This window comes from Papilio polytes, unplaced genomic scaffold, assembly GCF_000836215.1.
Source record: "Papilio polytes unplaced genomic scaffold, Ppol_1.0 DF823731.1, whole genome shotgun sequence".
Lineage (NCBI taxonomy): Eukaryota > Metazoa > Arthropoda > Insecta > Lepidoptera > Papilionidae > Papilio > Papilio polytes.
The window spans coordinates 3,899,294-3,917,068 of NW_013525473.1; the positions used below are offsets into that span (position 1 = coordinate 3,899,294).

At 35.0% G+C, this 17,775-nt stretch overlaps 3 protein-coding genes across 3 annotated transcripts in view; 2 read left to right on the forward strand and 1 right to left on the reverse strand.

The window, feature by feature from the left end:
* The window catches only part of LOC106103486 (retinal dehydrogenase 1-like), a 4,857-nt gene extending 2,699 nt beyond the window's left edge, over window positions 1-2,158 (forward strand). Inside the window, exons 7-11 of the mRNA XM_013283267.1 lie at window positions 110-313; window positions 470-634; window positions 864-1,021; window positions 1,642-1,716; window positions 2,029-2,158. Of these exons, the coding sequence (XP_013138721.1) occupies window positions 110-313; window positions 470-634; window positions 864-1,021; window positions 1,642-1,716; window positions 2,029-2,098 (672 nt within the window). The 3' untranslated portion in view covers window positions 2,099-2,158. The remainder of the gene's footprint in view (window positions 1-109; window positions 314-469; window positions 635-863; window positions 1,022-1,641; window positions 1,717-2,028) is intronic.
* Window positions 2,159-4,758: 2,600 nt separating this feature from the next.
* On the forward strand, window positions 4,759-8,992 carry LOC106103574 (retinal dehydrogenase 1-like). Its single transcript, XM_013283354.1, has 11 exons — window positions 4,759-4,852; window positions 5,270-5,374; window positions 5,583-5,853; window positions 5,948-6,064; window positions 6,199-6,386; window positions 6,472-6,574; window positions 6,754-6,938; window positions 7,162-7,326; window positions 7,553-7,710; window positions 8,051-8,125; window positions 8,290-8,992. Exons 1-11 carry the CDS (start codon window positions 4,826-4,828, stop codon window positions 8,357-8,359), a joined length of 1,464 nt encoding a protein of 487 aa, XP_013138808.1. The 5' UTR covers window positions 4,759-4,825; the 3' UTR covers window positions 8,360-8,992.
* Window positions 8,993-11,430: 2,438 nt separating this feature from the next.
* Window positions 11,431-17,368, reverse strand: LOC106103769 (retinal dehydrogenase 1-like). The gene is made up of 11 exons (XM_013283632.1): window positions 17,269-17,368; window positions 15,507-15,611; window positions 15,016-15,283; window positions 14,637-14,753; window positions 14,130-14,317; window positions 12,975-13,077; window positions 12,620-12,804; window positions 12,300-12,464; window positions 11,936-12,093; window positions 11,654-11,728; window positions 11,431-11,566 (listed from the first exon to the last, which is right to left on the reverse strand). Exons 1-11 carry the CDS (start codon window positions 17,293-17,295, stop codon window positions 11,497-11,499), a joined length of 1,461 nt encoding a protein of 486 aa, XP_013139086.1. The 5' UTR covers window positions 17,296-17,368; the 3' UTR covers window positions 11,431-11,496.
* Between the last annotated feature and the right edge of the window lie 407 nt (window positions 17,369-17,775).

Here is a 17,775-nt window from a genome sequence, read left to right on the forward strand (position 1 = left end):
CAATCAGCTTGAAAAGAATTTGACATTTAAATTCTTAAAAATATCTAACCTTGCGAATGATGTCAAAACTAAAGAACGTTAACAGCTGTCTCTTATTTTTTAATTTGTTTGTTTTCTCCTATTTCCAGTAAATACTGCAATACCAGTTGCGGCCAACGGCATCTTTGCCCACCAAGGGCAAGTGTGCGTGGCAGCCTCTCGTCTTTACGTGCAGTCAGGTATCTACGACAAATTCGTACAGGGATGCGTCGCATTCGCAAAGAAACGTGTTGTCGGAAACCCATCAGATCCTGCGACAGAACAAGGACCGCAAGTAAGTCCTAGATAACCCCTAATCCGTTAAATTGCATAAAAATAAGTAACTATTTGTTTATGTTTGTTGTTTGATGACTTCTACAACATTCGAGAATGTATGGGAAAGTTTTCAACCGTTTTTTTTTTATCTAACATTGTTATTTGTAATTTGCAGATAGATCAGGATATGCTGGATAAAATTTTAGGATACGTCGAGAAGGGCAAGAAGGAGGGAGCAAAGCTGCTGACTGGAGGCAAGCGCATTGGTACCTCAGGCTACTACATTGAGCCCACAGTCTTTGCTGACGTCACTGACGATATGACCATCGCTAAAGAAGAGGTATTTTCATATAAGTATTTTATGTTTATATAATGGATTTAATCTTATTGACATCGTCTCATTTACATTACTTAACATAGCTTTGTTACGGCGAAAGATTTTTTAAATCGACCCAGTAATTTTTGAGTTATTTCAATACATACAAAAAGCTGTTATTGCATGTTTTGTTTGTATGTAGATTTAGATGTAAAAACAATACTAATTTATTGTTGAATCTATTTTATTTAAGATCTTCGGGCCGGTGCAGAGCATTATCAAGTTCGATAGATTGGATGAGGTTATCGACAGAGCGAATGCCACGAACTACGGCCTCGCGGCGGGCATCTTTACAAACAACCTAAATAACGCGCTGCAGTACACCAAGCATGTAGAGGCAGGGAATGTGTGGTAAGAAATATTTTTTATTTCACATATATCTTTATTACTTACTGGCTTCCGCCTGCGACTCTGTCCAGGTGAAATTAAAGAAAAAAAACCAAAGTGAGTAGCCTATGTGTTCTTCCAGACTATCCTCTACATCTATACCAAATTTTATTAACACCGTTAAGGCTACAAGCACTAACAAACATATATGTATGATATATGTATGATATAGTCAAATTTAGGATGTAATACATTTTACATGATTTGTATAAAAATAAAATAAAACGTATCATATAAAAGATAGATCATCACCGCTGCGGAATCTGACGACTCAAGCAACCAGTGGTCAGGGCTGCAGACAGATACCTCACAATGCGTGCGGTTTCTAAAATAACTGCCTTTGACTCGGCTCCTAAATCGCACTGTCTAGCCAGAAATTCTTGAGGTATTGGTCGAAGCTCTTTGCAATTAGAACGATATAAACATTTAAAACTCCTTACATTGTTAATAGCAAGAAATTAAAATTATGAATCTTTGTGAAATAGAATAAATATTGTAAAACTCCTACTTCTTTCACCTAATGTTATTATTTAATTACTTAAATTCTTTTGTAAGCCATAATAATAATTAATCAAAATTTTCAGGGTAAACACGTACTTGATGTCCGGCCCACAAGGGCCTTTTGGTGGCTTCAAAGATTCTGGTCTCGGAAGGGAAAAGTAAGTGAATGTTAAATGAAGTTTTTTTACTATGTTTCTTTGAGTGCGGAATTTTTTTTTGTATAATATAAGATGGCAAACGAGTTACCGGCCACCTGAATCCACCGAAATGGAAAGCGACCGCTGCCCATAGACATCCGCAATTGCAGATACGTTACCTACCTTTAATTGACGGAGGAGGAGACGCACATAAAGAGGACATTTTTCCTTCCTATGCGTCTCTTCCACCGTCAAATCCACTTTTCCTTCCCATCCTTTCCTCTTAAGAAAAGTGTGGAAAGGGAGAGGGATTAAAATTATTCTTTGTTTCAGTGGCATCAACGCATTGGAAGCTTATTTAGAAGTAAAGACCGTCACCATTAGCCTGCCAAAGAAGTTCTAATTTTAGCTATTTATTTATTAAAATTTGATTCCTAATAAATTGAAATAAGTTAATTATCAACCGTTTTTGTATTTTTTTAACTATACAAATTACAATTTACAATAAATCATACTTCATACCAATATTATAAATGCGAAAGTTTAGATGGATGGATGTTTGTTAGAATTTGTAGTCTAAATGGCTAAACGGATTTTGATGAAATTTGGCACAGACATAGAGAATAGTTTGGAGGAACAAATAGGCTACCGTTTGTCTTTTTTTTTAATTCCACGCGGAAGGAGTCGCGGGCGAAAGCTAGTAAATTATATATTAAGGAAAATATACGTATTTTATACTGATTTCATGGCTCATATATTCCAAATTACCTCTCCAGTTTTCTTTTTGGTAGCAATTTTAATAGTCAACTATGTAGACTTAGAGTAGGACAAGTAACAATCGAGAGAAGAAATGTTTGGGGTCTGGTTGTAAATGTCTCACAAAAATATGTTTTTGCGAACTTTGATATGAATAACAAATAAATAAAAAATAAATGAATTAATGGATTTCAGTACCAAGATATTAAATGTTTCATATCTATAGTAATATAATAAAGAGGAGAGATTTGGATTTTTGTATGTATTGAAAATAACTCAAAAACTATTGGCCGATTTCTGAATTTATTTCACCATTATAAAACTGCGTTATGGCTGAGTAATATAAGCTATGTTTTTCATTACATTTTAATTCCACGCGGGCGTAGTCACGAGCAACAGCCAGTATTCCATAAAATTGCTAGCTTCGTCCTTGTCTATGGAGCATTTGTGTGATGATAAAATATATGTAAATGGTACAAAACATAAGTTTAATAACCTGTGGCATTTATAATTTTTCCTTTTATTTATCAGTAACTAATAACATCGAAGAAGACATATTGGAAAAAATTATCTATCTAAATGATATTAAGTAATTAGGTGTTTATATCCACGTAATCAATGTGTCATAATAAATGTATCAGATGTTAGTGTTCTTTTGTAGGTAACTGTGATAATTAAGTAGATAATATATAGTAGGGGAGCCCACGATGCTAATACGACACATACAAGAATCTAAGAGGTTTCAAGCCAATTTTTATGTTACTAAAAACCCGATTTAAAAGGGAACTACTTTAAAAAGAACTAAAACAATCATACAATCGGTATTAAGATTGAAATAAAATAATTATATTACACTTGATTTCGCCCGCGACTCCGTCCACGTGGAATTAAAAAAAAACTGAATACATGTTTTTCCAGACTCCTCTACGTCAATGCCAAATTTCATCGAATACCTTTCTGCCATTTGATTTACAAACTCAAACAAACATTTTAATATGTTAAGCTGTTTATGATACAAACTCTAAGAAACATCCATCCATCTAAACTTTCGCATTTATAATATTAGTATAATCTAACTAATATTACAAATGTGAAAGTTAAGATGGATGGATGTTTCTTAGAGTTTGTAGCATAAACAGCTTAACAGATTTAGATGTTTATAGATAGAAATTTAATGTAGATATAGAAGATAGTCTGGAAGAACACATACTCACTTTTGTTTTTTTGATTCCACGCCTACGGAGTCGCGAGTGAAAGTAGTTTAAAAATATTTCTAAAAATTAAATGATTTTTAACCGACTTTCAAAAGGAGGAAACTACTCCCACTGTTAAATTGTCTAATATTCAGTGTAGATGTTGCTCGCGGTTTAGCCCGCGTGGAATTAATAAATAGTAAAAAAAAATTAACCTATGTTTCTCAGTAATAACATAGCTTTTTAACGTACATGTATTTTTGAAATCGGCCCAGTAGTTTTTGAGTTATTTCAATACATACATCAATGCAAAAATCCAGATCTTTTCTCATTATTATATTACTACCTATACTCAGACTATAGATAACTATTAACTAGTGGCGGGTCGTGGATCAAAATCCACCATCTACTACAAAAAATGGTAAAAGTTCTCAAGGGAAATAGTGTATATCCATTACCCCTTGGGTTTATTTCAGGAGGAGGAATAGATAGATTAACGAAGGACCTACGTACACGATCGGAGGATTCAACAGTACTTATCAGCTTAGCAAGAGATACTAAGTCTTATCTTGCATAGTATCATATTTTGGAGTATCCGTATTACTACAATGCGTCATTTTAGGGTTGTGTTACACTTTAAGGTATAGTTTATAGCGCACTCGCTAATATTATTTTTAAGTGTAGTATAGTTTTCTTTTTCTTACATTAGAAGATTGGCTGTAAATTTTATTTTAAAGTTATAAATATAAAGCCCTTTGTACAATGGTCTATCGTTGTGTATAAGCGTGCGCTATACTTTTTTAAGATTCGCGATATTTTTGCGAGGTAATGATTTACGTAGCCTTGTAAGCATTAAGTTTTTAGCTTATACATTGTTGACACTAATTGTACAAATATTACATTTGCAAATAAAGAGAAATTGTAACAATAAGAGTTTGATATTTTAATTAAATAAAAAATAGTGAATATTAAAATTATGACTCATAAACCCCGTCGTAATTATTATCGAATATTTGATAATAAAAGTTATATGATAAATTAGACAAGAATCGTAATACAAATATCTGATTAGTTTTAAGGAGTACTTAGATAAATACTCGTACATAATGTCTGATTCAAGTAACTCATTGGGTTGTAGCTTTTCGTTTCTAACAAGGTGTTTATCACGTTCCCGACCTAACATGGCACCGGAGATCAAGTACACGAAGGTTCGAATTTTATTTCTTCTTGGACTTCGATGTCTTTGTATTACAATATATTTGATAGAATAGTACCAGACATACCCCCTTTTTTTTAAAAACCAAGTTAGCCCATTTTGATACAGATATTGGCAATGAATACCCACCGTAACAGTTATAGTTTTAACTCTCTTTCATTTATAGAAAAATTAAACAAATACTTGAAGTCACTGTGCAAGGAAAACTATGCTTCTCCTTGATTTTTCTTCCACTCTCCTTAGCGGGAATATGGTCCCGCTAAGGTAAAACTATATTTACTATAAACTGCTTCTATACAACATGTTGGATAAATTAAATGAGATGAGGGCTACATTGATCTTATCAGAGCATAATGGTAAAATGTTAAAATTTAATTAAGTAGTTTGATGTGTCTTTCTTGTTTTTCAGCTTTTCATTGACAACAAGTGGGTAGACGCTGTCAGCGGCAAGACTTTCGATACATACAACCCTCACGATGGTTCCGTCATCGCAACGGTGGCTGAGGGCGATGAGGTAATCCCAAACATCAATACTAAACTATCAATTGTCATTAAAAACTAGCAATTAGCGTTATAGCGTCCAAGGCGACATGAATATGAAGCGAAAAAAATAAAGTGAGGAGTAAAAATGAAGTCTGAACTATCCACCGCGATGTTTAAGCTATATTAACAGGCCTGTCCTAGCTGTCTTGGTTTTAAATCTGTGATTATTTTTCTTATAGGCCGATATCAACTTAGCGGTGGCGGCGGCAAAGCGCGCTTTCCATCGCAACTCCGAATGGAGACTAATGGACGCCTCTCAACGTTGGGCAGTTCTGGACAAGTTCGCCGACCTGGTGCAACGAGATGCGCAGTACCTCGCCGAGTTGGAATGTCACAACAATGGAATGTTGCTTTCTTCTGCACTCCTGTCATTAAAGTACGGTGTTGTGGAAAATATCCGATACTTAGCCAGTTTAGCTGATAAAATACAGGGAGATACCGTACCTTTGAGTAAGTATTTTAGTCGATGTAAATCACTCTAAATAAGTCAAACATTAGAGAGGAGAACTTGAATATGATTATGTTTTAATTCCTTTTTTGCAAGACGGAGAAGTCTTCGCGTACACTCTGAAGCAGCCCATTGGAGTATGCGGCCTTATCCTGCCTTGGAATGGACCAATCCTTCTATTTGTAGTCAAAGTTGTAGCTGCCTTGGCTGCAGGTAAATATTTAATCTCCGAGTTTTGTTTAAAGTGTGGTCCAAACTCTTATGCAGTAGCTAGTTCTTCTTTTACTTTTTTCTTAATCTGTGTTAATATTTAAGTGATTAAGTTTACTACAACTGCAATGTATTAGGATGCACTGTGGTGGTGAAGCCAGCAGAGCAAACACCGCTGACAGCGCTGGCGCTGGCCGCGTTACTGCAGGAAGCCGGACTGCCGGCAGGCGTTGTTAACGTCGTTAACGGCTTCGGTGTTGGCGCCGGTACCACGCTTACTCACCACCGTGATGTGGCAAAGATCTCATTCACCGGATCACTTGAAGTTAGTAGGAAATAATTTACTTTAATTTGTTATAATTATTTTGTCGCATAGGTATGGTCTAATATTTTAAAATTGTATCTTTTAGGTTGGCAAGCTTATTCAGCAAGCAGCGGGAGCCAACAACCTGAAGAGAGTGACACTGGAGCTCGGCGGCAAGAGTCCGCTGGTCATCATGGATGACGCAGATTGTAAGATACATTTTAATGTTGTTTGTAGCAATAATAATAATAATTAGCCGCAATCAAAGGTTCACTTAATTCCATTCTATTCCTTATCAACGTATCAGTTTCAATGAGATTTTTAAAGTTTACTCAATGTTACAGCAATCTGTTACTTATGTTATGTTATTGTTATATATTATTTTCAGTAAATGTAGCAATTCCGTACGCTGCGTACTCTATCTTCTCACACCAGGGCCAGATGTGTATTGCGGCGTCCCGACTCTATGTTCAGTCCGGTATCTACGACAAGTTTGTGCAAGGAGCTGTCGCCATGGCTAAGAAGAGGGTCATCGGTAACCCAACAGACCCCGCTACCGAACACGGACCACAAGTAAGTCCTACAATACTTGCAAATATTCCCAGCGTACAAAAAATTGTGTGCCTGCCTGACATATCTTTAAAATAATCCGTTTCTTAATACTTTTTGACCAAAATATTTCCACCAACCCTTGGTAGGTCACATAATAAATTAAAAAACAATTTAAACGAAAGAAATAAGTCATAACTATTACTACTAAACTGTTTTACAAAGAATGCACTTTTTCAATTTACAGATTGACGCTGAGATGTTTAATAAAGTACTGGGTTATATTGAGTCGGGTAAAAAGGAGGGTGCGAAAGTACTAACTGGAGGAAAGAGAGTCGGCAACACTGGCTACTACATAGAGCCAACAGTTTTTGTTGACGTTACAGATGATATGAAAATTGCCAAGGAAGAGGTAAGTCTGTTCTTGACATCATCAATGCTACTTCTGATTTTATTGTATCGAAGCTTACAACATCGTCCAAACAATTTTAAACTAATGAAAAAGCTTATATACAAATCCATGTATATTGTTTAAAATTAACAGAATCAGTACATACATTTTTTTCATATGCTACAAACTACTCATTTTTCAATACGAACACAATCCATCCTATGACTAACAATATCCAATTGTTCAGATTTTCGGTCCGGTCCAATGCATACTCAAGTTTGACACATTGGAGGAAGTTATCGAGAGATGTAACAACACCAACTACGGCCTCGCCGCCGGCATCTTCACCAATGACCTCAACACTGCTTTGCAGTTTAGCAAGCACGCGGAAGTCGGCAAAGTTTGGTAAGCCTTTTTTGAAGTTTCTTCCAAAACATTTGTAGTGAACTCTTCTCTCTCTTTCTCCGGATCGTTTCCTCATTCCTGAGGGTCGTGAACACTCTCCTTGACAATCTCTCGAAGGGTATTTCTCCCCTCTGTGCGCTTCTCTGCGACAAATTACTAAATTCTTACATAATTATCTTTTGTTACTATCCCTTAATACAAGATTTAAGCCCTTGATAGAAGATTACGGGGAGAACGGATAATTTAATGATTTGACAATTCGTCTGGATTTAGAAGAGCTTAAAACACAAAGAAATACGTACGGATTGCTATATAGAGTATTGATATACTTTTTTTTCAGGATAAACACATATTTAATGATGGGACCACAGGCACCATCTGGTGGATGGAAAGATTCATCTATTGGAATTGAAAAGTAAGATTATTTTTTACTTTTCCATAGTATTCGGTAAACAAGCACCTGTCACCTTAATTCGCTAAAATGGCGAGGCGACAGATGTTCACAGACATACGTAGTTATAATGAAAGATTGTATAATATGATTTGGAATTTAAAACTTTATTTTCATTTTTATTTCAGTGGTCTTCAGGCTGTCGATGCGTTTTTGGAATTGAAAACAGTGGCCATAAACTTGCCAAAGAAGTTTTAAAATAATTAATTTATGTTATTTTATGTTAATTACATGTAAATAAATTGTGATTTTAATTTGTATTTAAATTCCAAATTAAGTAAGCGTAATGAATGCTGTAGCTGTATGAAGATTTGGAAAAAGTCTTAGGGAGAAGAAGAATGGTTTATCAAATTCCGTTCATGGCGGCCATTAGCACTCTAACAAAGAACAATTTTAACTGTATTTTAAGCTATAAATTTTGTAAAATCTGGGTAGTTCCCAATCTTCCTTCTTACTAATATCATAAATGCTAAAGTTTAGATGGATGCATAGTTGTTTGTTAGAATTTGTAGCCTAAACTGTTTCCAAGCGGAAAGAGTCGCTGGAGAAAGATTTAATAGTTTTTTTTGGAAAAAAATGCTTTTAAGAAAAAATTTCGTAATTAACGGATTTTAGCGTATATCGAATTTTTTTGTTTACTTTTCATTCACGGCCATATGATAAGATAATAGGCAATAGGCGGTCCCTCTCATGTAATATTTTTGGGTTAAGTGCATCCCTGGAGCATTACAGTTTTCCACATGTAATTTTGAACAACAAAACGATATCAATTATTCTATCTTTCTAACGAAACAGATTAGTTATTTTATTTAATTAACACAACAGTGTTGGTTCGTATCTTGATAATATGTCTAATAAACATTTGTTGAATTTATTGTTGCCTATGTATTTATTCACCTTGAACGATACCAATTTGCTGAGGTTCTACCGAAACATATATTCGGGATGATCCCTCATTGTATTCATGACATATATAAAAAAGCAGTTGTCCAGGATTTTGTCAGCACAGAATTTAAAGAGAGAAGCCTAAGTCACGTACACATCGGCTAACTTCCAGTAAAAGTCCCGTCAACTAAACTTAGTTTTATGTCAGTTCATTTTAAAAAAATATATTATGGTGGTAAACGAGCAAGCGGCCACCTAAATTCGCCATAATGGCGAAGGGACCGCTGCCCTATAGACATCCGCAATTGTAGATGCGTTTCCTACCCTAAATCGACGGAGGACGAAACGCACGTAAAGAGGATATTTCCCCTTCCTATGTCTCCTCCACCGTCAAATAAACTTTTCCATCCAATGTTTTCCTTATAAGAAGAGGGTGGAACGGGAAAGGGACTAAAATTGGGCCACAGGCACCACACTCATGATGAAACGCGGAATTGCTCCCACTTCACGCCTGTCTTCTGTGTGGTCGTGTTATTTCACCAGTCGAGCAGACCCATTCGTGAAAAGGTGTTAAAACGGGCTCTACCACTGTAAAATTTCAACCGTTTATTATGTCTATTGGTAAATAGGACTCTATTTGGGATGACTTTTATTAAATTTAACTAGACAGTATTTGCCAGTCACAGTTGCAAATTTCCAATTGAAGCTTTTAGAGCACTTCGTTGAACCGAAAGGTATAATTTCGTTAAGTCTTCGGATTCCGGAGCGCACCCCGAGTAAAGAAATTAGTACGAAATACGAAGTGGATATTAGATTTTTAGGTTTAATTTAATTTTAAATATATGTATCTCTAACAAAAAAATACCGACTAGTTACTTAATATTTGTTTGTAATTAAAATATTAAGATTTATTTCTTATACTCTAATTATAATTATATTTATTCATTCCTTCGAAGGTAGTCGACCACGTTATCGAAAATCCGTACCCTTAATCATTAGGCATTTCGAATTATATTTCTTTATCATGTTTTTTAGATGTAATATATAAAAGCGAGATAGTGTTCATAGTGATTCATAGATAATGTTCTTTAACTTCATAAAGCAAAACAAGGTTGCGTTTAAACGTAGGTAACTTATTTCTGGGATCTACTGGATCCCAGAAAAAAATGGCAGTAGAAGGCGCAGGTGTCGGCGCATCAGCAGAGGGCATGGGGATGACATTAGTTTACGCTTGGGATCGAGTTAGTCAGGTTGGGGACCCTGACCTTTGATATCCTATTCCGGGAAGACGGAAACATGGCGTGGTGTTGCCGTAACATTTATAAATGGAGCGTATGCTCTCTGGGACGCGCATTAGCTGACTGTAGTGGGGCACAGGTGCGTTCCACCGGACATCCCGGAGCCCCTCTTGTAGCACTAGAGGATGGTCACCGAGGGGGTTTTAGTAGGTATAACCTTACATAACCATGTATTAAACTGGGGACAAAGTATCTTAATTAGATTTGCCCCGCGAATAAAAAAGGTAACTTTTTTCTATCAAACGAGAGTCATGTAGGCATAACTTACATAAAGACAAGGAGACATTCACAAGCATATCAAATTTAGATTCATTAAAGAAGCACTGTATCAACTTCCTTAATAGTTAGAAATAAGTTAACAATAAGAACTCTTTATTTGTATAATCAACTTTATATGTTTTATTAAAATAAATGGTAGTCTCATACCACGCATCACAGCGTGAACACCTGCCTTTGCTTTTTAAAAGGCTTTTGCCTTCGACCACCACAACAACCTATCTCGAGGTGAATAAAAAATATGTATTTCGGCACCTTGTTAGGAGTTTCCTACAAAAATATAATCATGTACAATAGGTTAATAGAAAACATGAATCCATTTAATTCCCTAAGGTCTACTGAGTAATTAGTTCACAGTACAATTTCAGCGGACAAGATAATTGGCATTGATTTGTGAGACGTACCGTTAGTTCACTGAGCCATTACCAGTAATTACTTAGTTCTAACGGTTGCAAGGATTTTGACACAAGATTAATTAGTTAAGTATCTAAGAAATCATTCACTCATCACACTTGTAGATGTTCTAAGAGAAAGGACTCCATTTTATTTGAATAAAGACAAAATAATAAAAATTATATAAGTGCTCATAACATCGGCAAATCGAAAACTGCTAATTCAAAATACAAGTAGTTAGTTAATAAAAGTTTGTGTAACTTCGTAAAGAATTTAGAAGGTTCGTCTACAAACACCGCAATAAAGAATATGACAAAAGATGTATGAAATAGAGGGCATTAAAAATAATTCATTCCATTATTTATGTAACAAATCAATTTTATTAAAATACATAATATTATAAATGAAGTTCACAACAATTTTAATATAAATAAAACCGATATAAAGCAGTTGCTTAAATACAATTATGAGACGTGAAATAATTTAAATTTTCTTGGGAAGGCTTATGGTGACAGTCTTCACTTCCAAGTAAGCATCCACGCAATTCGGACCACTGGAAAATAAAGTAAATGTTAGATTTCAGTTTACAATTTATTTAAGTGAGCAATTTTGATCCAAAACCAAAAGAACCAATACTCACTTTTCTCTTCCGAGACCAGAATCTTTGAAGCCTCCGAAGACAGCTTGGGGACCCATGGTCAAGTAAGTGTTGACCCTGAAAATGGATACAATTCGTAAAACGTAAGTTTAATTTGTAAATATAGCCCTATCCTTACATATAACTGATATTTTTTCGTCGTTCTAATGATGAACAAATGGATTGATCGGATCAAACAACGACTTCGTTATTGGTGTCCGTTATTCATCAATGTACTGTAAACTACCAATGTAGAAGTGATAAAAAATAATAAAATGTTCTCACCATACAACTCCTGCTTCTGCGTGTTTGCTGAACTGCAGGGCGGTGTTAAGGTTGGTGGTGAAGATACCAGCTGAAAGGCCGTAGTTAGTGGCGTTGGCTCTGTCGATCACCTCCTCGAGTGTGTCGAACTTCAGGATACTTTGCACGGGTCCGAAGATCTGAAATTAAAATTGTTATAAGTATTAAATAAACAATATAAAAAGTACATCACATTTTGAAATAAGAGATCTTTTCGAGTAGAAAATATATTTAGTTAAGACTGATATCCTTTGTTCAATTCGTTTACATGATTTTTGGATAAGGCGATATAAAATTATGATTAAACGTAAGTACATAAGATATCTTAATAAGCTATTTTTAATACCTCCTCCTTGGCGATGGTCATGTCGTCAGTGACGTCAGCAAAGACTGTGGGCTCGATGTAGAAGCCTGAAGTGCCAATGCGGTTGCCTCCGGTCAGCAGCTTTGCTCCCTCCTTCTTGCCCTTCTCAATATATCCCAGCACTTTGTTCATCATCTCTCCATCGATCTGTGCAATAAAAACTACATGTAACATTATGAATATTATTTATATATTTTATTACCTAAAGCATGTTCCGAAAATGATCTTTACCTTGAAAATTTTGGTATTGATTACTGACTGTTATTTTAAATAAACATTATGTTTAGGATGTCCAATCTAACCTGAGGTCCTTGTTGTGTAGCGGGGTCAGTGGGGTTTCCAACAGTTCTCTGCTTGGCGAAAGCGACGGCTCCCTGAACGAATTTATCATAGATACCCGACTGGACGTACAGACGAGAGGCGGCCACGCATATTTGTCCTTGATGAGTGAAAACACCGAACGCAGCGAAAGGTATAGCGGCATTCACTGAAAGTATTAAATACATTTCACAATGATGTCAACAAAAGATGTTTCTAGACGAAAAAATCTTGTAAACTTTTTTGAAGATGTTTTGACTTGATAATTGCTCCATATAAATTTTTGAAGAATAAGATACATTTTGGCTGGTTTTTAAGCTTTTGAAAAATCAATCTTACAATCAGCATCATTCATGATGATGAGAGGACTCTTGCCGCCGAGCTCGAGGGTCACGCGCTTTAAGTTGGTAGCACCAGCCGCTTGCTGGATCAGTTTGCCCACCTGATAAAAGATTATGAAAAATTACAAATTGTTCTTTTTTTATAAAAGAAATATTTGTATATTCTTGTATATTTACTAATATTTCCTTTAAACATTCCAAGTAAGCCTGAAAACTTTTGTGCTAGGATATAGTTTACGACAATGGTCGAATGGCGGAATTCGAACCCTTGACCGCAGGATCGATAGGCCGTACCCCAAACCGTTAGGCTATGGGCGCTTAAACTTGATAGGTGATGTAAAATTGAATTTAAATAGCTTGAATAGGTGATACAAAAGCTTCATTGTTACATACTCCTGTGCACATTCATACAAAAGTATTTTATCGATCCCTAGAGAATAGTACGATAGTATCATTTTACATACAACTATGTAACAAAAGCGTAGCAACTATAAGTTACCGTGTAACGGAAGGTTTTGTTACTTAACAGTATTTGGTAACTCCAAACTTAGTTAGACTTTAGATGTAAACATATTTTAAGTAGTAATTTAATCATGTGTTCTTCAATAGTTCGCTCGTTTCCTAAATGGCTGGCATTATGATGTTGTTTGAAGATAAAACATAAGTCATGTTAAATAATGATGTAATTGTGTACTTTGAACCAATGACTATAGTTCGACGCACAAAGATCTCAAAGTCCATATTGTAATCACGCACGCGGGCGATGATGCGATAAAATTATCAACCAAAACTAGAATAGATAAAACTGTTTATTTTTGTACGAGTTAATCTTGATGTTTTTCAAAAAAAAAAAAATATTTTAGATTTGTCGTAACTTTAAATATTAGGATAACTTACATACATGTATTGAGTCACGTAGTGTTAAGTCATGCTTAATCGTGTTTTTTTTAAACTGAAACGTGTGATGACAATTGTAAAAATTGGTACCGATATATTATTCTTTTTAGCTTTCCCTTTTTAGTAAACTTTTACGTTTAGAATATTTAATTTAATAAATAAATGTGGACAAATGATAAACAATTGCGTCAACTGCTATCTATTAAATTAAAGAACTAGTATTAGGCTAAACATCGTAGATGAATTTGTTGCTTACTTCCATAGAACCAGTGAAAGAGATCTTGGCGACGTCACGATGGTGGGTGAGTGCAGTACCAGCACCAACGCCGAAGCCGTTGACGACGTTGATAACGCCAGCCGGCACGCCCGCCTCCTTCAGCAGAGCGGCCAGCGCCAGCGCTGTCAGCGGCGTCTGCTCTGCCGGCTTCACCACCACAGTGCAACCTAACACATTGCAGCAATATTAAATCTCCGACACCACCAATGCACAAGTACAAGAGAATATTGAACCTTCATATCACGAAGTTAATAATACTAATTCAAATGTTTAAAATACTTTGTAAACTTAATCATACAGGAATAAGCTGGCAATATACTCAAAGATAATTCTATGATAACTTGAAAGACGAGATAGTAGTAAAGAAGCCAGGAAAGAATACATGAGTAACAAAGAAGTGAATGGGATGGATATTTGCCTGAAGACAGGTTTTCATTAACTCGGGAAGAAAACAGTAGAATAATAAAGAAAGAATAAAAAAATTACCAGCAGCAAGAGCAGTTACAACTTTGTTGATGAACATCAAAATCGGCACGTTCCATGGCAAGATAAGCCCGCACACGCCCACGGGTTGCTTCAGGGTGTACGAGAACACTTCGCCACCTGTATAGAGAAATAAAAATTAGTCTAGCTACATAACAGTTTTGTATTTATATACATATTATTAGAAGTTAATCTGGCATTTGAACGAACTTAAAACTGAATCTCCAACCAATCTCTTAATATTAACTGATTGCACAATACTTCGCAATCTAATTTTTTTTATTTATCATGCTGTAAAGTTTAGATGGCGCAGTAAGTTCTTGATGTTTGATATAAAAGGATGAATAATGAGTAAAAACTACATTTAATGATAAATACTCACTTAGGGGAATAGTGTCGCCTTGGATTTTATCAGCCAAACTGGCAAAGTAGCGGATTGACTGTATGCCTGATTGAGTGAAGATTTTCGCGAAGGATGCAACCGCTCCATTGTTATAGGATTCAAGTTCGGACAGGTAGTCAGCATCGCGTTCTACCAGGTCTGCAAACTTGTACAGTATGGCACCACGCTGCGCCGCGTCTAGCAAACGCCATTCTGAGTTACGGTGGAAGGCGCGCTTTGCAGCTGCCACGGCTAGGTTGATGTCGGCCTGCAAAAAATTGCCGTAAAACGTTACGTCACACAAAGAATTTAACCTATGAGTAAAACATACGACGAATAAAGTAAATAACCCTATAACCACAGGAAAAATTCTGACCAGACCAGATAAAATCCACGTCATAGAAAGTCTTATGTGACTTGTTTATTTGTCTTATATTCTTTACTTTATTTGATAGATAAAATCAATGTAAAATTGCTTGTGTATTAATTACCTCATCACCCTCAGCTATTTTAGCGATAACGGAGCCATCGTGAGGGTTGTAAGTATCGAAGGTTTTGCCACTGACGGCGTCCACCCACTGGTTGTCGATGAACAGCTGTAGATCAAATAAAAACAAAAATTAAACTCCACTCACATTTAATTTTCAGTTTAATATTCATACGTAATTTACTTGCTTTTGGCACAAAAGCTTGCTTGGAGTATAGTTTTAACAAATTATTATGAAACAGATAATTAAAATAATTAAATTAGCATGCCAAGTCATGCTAACATGTTATGCAACAGGAGGATGAGGACACAAATCAGAAAGTGTTAAGATGGAATGTGGATGGCTACAAAGGTAGAGGAAGACTGAAAAAAAGTATGGATGGACTGTGTGAAAGACGATATGCTTAAAGGAGTGGATTCAGACACGACGGCTGATAGAAATGTATGGGAGAGCAGGACGTACTTTGATCCTCCGTAGGGAGAAGAGCAAGTTGATGACTTAAAATAATGGAAATTTATTTAAAAAAATAGTATTTCTGGCCACTATAGCAAAAATACAATAAATATTCTAAATCAAATTATTTGTTGTTTACCGTGCTACAGAGCTTTGTTTTAGAGAATATTGATAGCTGGTTCGTGTTTTGTTTTTCAATTTAATCATTATTTGATTTCAATACCGTTCGTATTATTATGCAATACAAAACATACTGCAAAGGAATTTAGGCTTTGTACGTATTTATTTTTACATTATTATAATAATGCTAATTCTGAATTAAAAAAAAAAACCGATTTATTATTTTCCGGAAATTAATTAACAGATTTAAGTAAAGTGTGATTACAATATTTACTTAAAGGAATATGAGAAATATCAGATATTTCTATTAAATTACTTATCCAAATAAATATCCGAAAGTTTTGGCTCAATGTTAATTTTCTATACAATGTTAATGGCAAGCGATATCGACTAGTATCACAGGAAGAAAACAGATACGAAATCGTTCATGTTTGAAATCAAAAAATAGATAAGTCGAACACCTGATTATTACGTTACAGAAATTTATTTTTCGTGATTTCCCTTTGTAATAAGTATAAAAATATATATTTTTCTAGTCTATACCAACGTACATCACCAAGTATGTCACTAAAAAAAAATAAAGCTATCTGTAATTGTTTTAATTTGGGTTTGTACAAGATTTACTTAGAGGGGAAAAAAGAGCTACCAGTAGGAAATGAAGAAAACGGAATAATTGATTATCTTGACGTTTATATCCAAATCATATTTCCTATTCCCATAAGAGATATCGATAAGGTAGTAGTTAATCAATTTATTGATTAATTAAGGTTTTAGTTTGAACGAACATTTTAAAGTTATTGTGTAAAAGACTTTATAAAAAATAATATAAAAAAACAAAAAGATTTCCTTAAATGCTTTAATTGCAAAATTATTTTGACTTGAATATTTAAATGATGTTTTAATAGACGAACTTAATGACATTAAAAGTAAGCTATTGGTTTTTATCTGACCGATTAAATTACGATAATGGAATATTTGGGGCCATACGAGCGGGGCGGGAAACCGAACCGATTTTTGTACATTCGAGATATTGTCAGTTTTAATACATAATGTTACAACATATTAAAAAAGTACAAGTCACTTAATTTAAATTTAAAATAAAATACAAAATATGAATTTTAAATTATATTTTACATTTATATAAAAAAAATATTAGTTTTTATGTCTATCACTCTTATTATTTTTAACTTACCTTTGTATGTTTAATTTGCGGTGCCATTTTCGTGTCCGTTCTCGTCGAAATACACTAATAGTATCTTCGATACGAAAAACGCCTCGGCTGTTATATAGCATTTGTTTATCTAAGATATCTTAGACTCACACCGAAATACGCAAGTCATACTTTTTTTAAATGTTCTAGCAGCACCACTGCATAAAAAAACGATGATTTGTATTTTGAAGTTTAATTTCATAGGAATAACGACGATTATGTAGTAGTTTTGATATGTACTTTACATTTATTTTTATAACATGGTGGCAAACGAGCAAGCGGCCATCTAAATCCGTCAGAATACTAAGATGCCGAAGCCGCTGAAAAGTTATTTTGGAAATATGTCCTATATTCCTCTATCCTATATCATCATCATAATCACCAGCTTATTGAGTCGTCCGTCCCCTTATGCGTTCCCATTGAGTGGCTCGGTGCACACCCTAAGTTAGGATGAAAAGGCGTATCCTATACCAACGGCGGATCAAGGGG